General features: G+C 35.3%; 1 protein-coding gene across 1 annotated transcript; it reads right to left on the bottom strand.

Moving 5' to 3' along the window:
- Positions 1-1,434: 1,434 nt before the first annotated feature.
- LOC106673688 (protein stoned-B-like) lies at positions 1,435-3,915 on the bottom strand. Its single transcript, XM_014405875.2, has 3 exons — positions 3,728-3,915; positions 1,734-1,885; positions 1,435-1,669 (listed from the first exon to the last, which is right to left on the bottom strand). Exons 1-3 carry the CDS (start codon positions 3,817-3,819, stop codon positions 1,455-1,457), a joined length of 459 nt encoding a protein of 152 aa, XP_014261361.2. The 5' UTR covers positions 3,820-3,915; the 3' UTR covers positions 1,435-1,454.
- Positions 3,916-4,137: the final 222 nt, after the last annotated feature.

Below are 4,137 nucleotides of genomic sequence, written 5' to 3'. Positions count from 1 at the left end.
TTTTTTTATAACATCCTACAGTTGTAATTTATTCAGATTATAATCTAAGAACATTATTTGGTATGATAATTAAATTGTGTTTGTCACTATTTCTCACTGTATTATTATGTAGTATTATGTTATTTAATTTATTTTGTTATAACGTCTTAGATAGTTCAACCCATATTTTAGTCTCTAGCGTCTGACAGCCATATAAGGAATCCGTTGGTCAATAATTTGATCCCTAAAGCTCAAATCCATTGTTTTTTTACAATTTTTTAAATAATTCATATATTTTTATATATAAGGTGTACAAATTGAATGGATGAATTTTATTTATTAATTGTGTAAATAATCATCCAGGGTTAGAAAATTTCATATTTGTAGGAGATTTTAATTCAAAAATAGGTGAAGAGTAAATGTTACCTGAGGATATGAATTTTTTTTAATGGCTTTATGTTCGTATTATATGCGTATTCGTTTTGGGGGAGAAGGGTATCATGAAAAAACGGCCAGAGGCGACAGTGGGAATTGGGCCCACGACCGCGGGGTCTACGAGCCGAGAGTCAGATTGAAAGAGAGAGAGAGAGAGAGAGAGAGTGAGAGAGAGAGAGAGAGTGAGAGAGCGGGAGTTGGAAGAGATCTTATGATAAAAATTTTCCGTAACTTAGCAAATTATAATCCACTATTATCGGATTTTTTTATTCGATTGTTCTCAAATAGCTCTTTAATCACAATTTTAATCCGAAAAAAACATAAAGTAGCTAACGTGAGGATTAAGATAACTACTGATAGCAATTGTTTACAAATTAGGCTTATTTTGTAGCAAAAAAACGTTCCTCATTCCAACACTGTATAATATGACATGGTTTCTTAAAGTTTAAATTAAAACGCTGCCTTTACCATCCCTTATCTTTCCTCTTTCTACTATTGAAAGATTGAATAAAATAAAATAATTTTAGTAACAGCAAATACATCAGTACCGATCAATATATCTTAACCTGTCATGAAATAATAAACCGTCGTATTTATTAAAGGCATATTTTAATGTGGGGGACATGGCCAGCGATGGCAGAATGTTTAGGCCGTCTGATGTCCCATGCTAGCGGTCCTGAGTTCGAATCCCGGGAAAGTCCATAGATTTTTCATTGTGTGTAATATGGTGACAATATTGTAAAGTTTTACGTTAAGCCTGTATGATGACAAGAATTATTTTACTTTTTTTACACACTGTAATGCATAAGAAATTAAATAATGAGAGAATCGGTCCTTTTTTAGAATTAGTTTGTATATCGAAGAAATAATTAAGGTTAAAGACTATGAATGGTACAACTACTTTGTCACTAACCAGATTAACAACCGAATTTAGTCGTAACAGTATTGAAAAAATATAAGTATGTACTTATTTTTCTGGATTTCACTAAGGTGTTGTATGTAGAATCATTGTTGATGGAATGGAATTTATATAGTCCAATTTACCTGTATTCGTGTCTTGAGAGTTGCCTCACGTACTTCTCCGGTGGCGTGTCGCTATCGCTGTGCGCTATGGAGACAGACCTGACAGTCGTATGGGACACTGTTGTAGCCGGCATGGTGAACTCGAGGTAGCAATATTTGGCCAACTGGTCCGGAATTTGGTCGTACGAGGTGAGCTGAAGCCTCACGACCAGATTGTGCGTCGTGTAAGCACCTGAACAAAATATTTATCCAATTTTTAATTTGTCTAACTTGATTGAAATAATTCAAATTTTTACCTTGGCCTTCTTTTGGCAATCTAGGCATCCTCCAGACAATAGCGCGGTGTTGGTGTTCGTATTTGGCCTGACCGGACGTCACCTCCATCAGCGAAGGCTCCATATTTTCAATCGCTCCGAGAAATCTTTCAATTCCCTTTACTTTGCCCGTCCTATCACAAAACAACATTCATAAGTTCGTCAAAAATATCAAACATCAATTACACTAAAAAAGCTCAAATTTGATTTAAATTATTTAAAATTTTACATAAGGTACTAAAGTATCACAAAAATTTCCATAAAAAGTTTTTTTTACTTCATTTATACTAGGCTATAATATTGCACTTTTGTACATACCTTTCAATTAATTAAGGTTTTTAGTTGAGACAAAAAAGTCAGTGTAACGAGCGGGATTCGAACCCACGACCTAGACGGCTAGATACGCCGCTACTCTACCACCTGAGCTATCTGACTTCGATCCACTCGGATACTAACCTCCCATCTCAACCCCACCTTTGAATTTTCCCTCCTTTTGCCATTTTTCAATGTCTTGGGTTCGAATGCCGCTAGTGACACTGACTTTTTTATCTCAACTAGAAATCTTAATTAATTGGTCAAGCGGACCACGAAAACTAGTGATTTTAATAAGTTCAAATGAAGTATACTTCACTAAAGCTCTCAGTGGCCAATTCATTTATCGCTGAGAATCAAAAAGATTACATTTTAAAAATGGCAAAACGGAGGGAAAATTCAAAAGGTGGGGTTGAGATGGGAAATCAGTGTCCGAGTGGATCGAGGTCACGATAGGTCAAGTGGTAGAGCAGCGGCGTATCTAGCCGAAGGTCGTGGGTTCGAATCATGCTCGTGACACTGACTTTTTTATCTCAACTAAAAATCTTAATTACTTGAAAGATATTAAATCGTCAAGCGGACCACGAAAACTAGTGAATTTTGTACATTTTTCGTAGACCACGAATTTTATTGAGTTAAACAAAATGATTCTCATAAATTGGTGCGTTAATTTTAACCACTATTATGTGTTTATTTCCAAATTTTTGTTTTTGTTGTTCCAAATTCTGGAAGACAATGGGCAATGCTTCTATAAAACATGAGATTGATTCGTTGAAGGTTCACAGACAAGAATCAGGCCGAGGTATTTCACTCTATTGATTCCTCTTCAAGAAGCACGATCATGAGTCATTAATCGATCTTAAAAAGCGTTTACGGAAACAGTACTTTTTTATTATAATTTTCACCGACTGGAAACCCTTTTAGCCGAGCTATTTTCCGAAAAACTTAACAAAGAATTTTGTCTTATTTTGTTGAAGTGAAGTTAGATGGTGTAGTTCAAATTAAGAGGGATCGTACAAAACCGTCTGATTAAAAAAAAATAAACCGCTAAATTCTTGTTGACTAGCATAAAAAACAAAAAATAATCAGTTAAATTCACTATTTTTCATGGTCCGCTTGACCAATTATTAACATTCAATTAAGGTTTTTAGTTGAGATAAAAAAGTCTGTGTCACGAGCGGGATTCGAACCCACGACCTTCGGCTTGATACGCTTGAGCTATCGTGTCTTCGATCCCCTCGGGCACTAACTTCCCATCTCAAAAAAATTCAAAAGGTGGGGGTTGAGATGGGAAGTTAGTGCCCGAGGGATCGAAGTCACGATAGCTCAAGTGGTAGAGTAGTGGCGTATCAAGCCGAAGGTCGTGGGTTCGAATCCCGCTCGTGACACTGACTTTTTTATCTCAACTTAAAACCTTAATTAATGGAAAATAATCAGTTAGTCAGTTTTTAATTTTCCATATTCCGAGTACTTTTATTTTTAAGACAATTCAATCATTTTAATTAGTTAATAAAATAATAAATCGACGAATTTTTTGAAATAAATTCACTAACTTTAGTTATTTATATTAATTTTAAAAATTGAAAGGAAAAAATTAGTTTTGTTATACCATTTCAGTTTTAAAAATTATTTTATGAATTTTGAATGATCTCCAGTTCGATTACCTCCTGTGTGCCGACTTCACCGAGCCGTATCTGAAGTGTTTTTCAACTCTGAACTGATATATCCAGCATTCCGGAATAGGGATTCTCACCATGACGTCCTCGCAGGGTATCTGGCCAAGTTTCCTGCTGGTGAATCCTGGCACGAGGATGTCTCCGTGTATTTCAACCTGAGAAGAAAAGAAAAAAAATATTTTCCCAAAAGAAATACGACATAGTTCTAGGGGGAAATTCGGATTTAAAGTTTTTTTTTCTATTGGTCCCGTCTCGAAATACGTATATTGTGTGGTGATTAGTGATCGTCAATCGATGATTATACAGAGATCGTGAGATGCGGTCTGGTGTGATGTAGGTTTCAGAAAAACATTTTCTTTATCGTGCCAACGTTTCGATCTTTATTGAGATCATCTTCA

The sequence above is a fragment of the Cimex lectularius genome, unplaced genomic scaffold (assembly GCF_000648675.2).
Source record: "Cimex lectularius strain Harlan isolate CLEC.00 unplaced genomic scaffold, Clec_2.1 scaffold625, whole genome shotgun sequence".
In the NCBI taxonomy this organism is placed as follows: Eukaryota; Metazoa; Arthropoda; class Insecta; order Hemiptera; family Cimicidae; genus Cimex; species Cimex lectularius.
The sequence above is the reverse complement of the archived record's forward strand: the minus strand, read 5'-3'. Positions and strand labels throughout refer to the sequence as shown.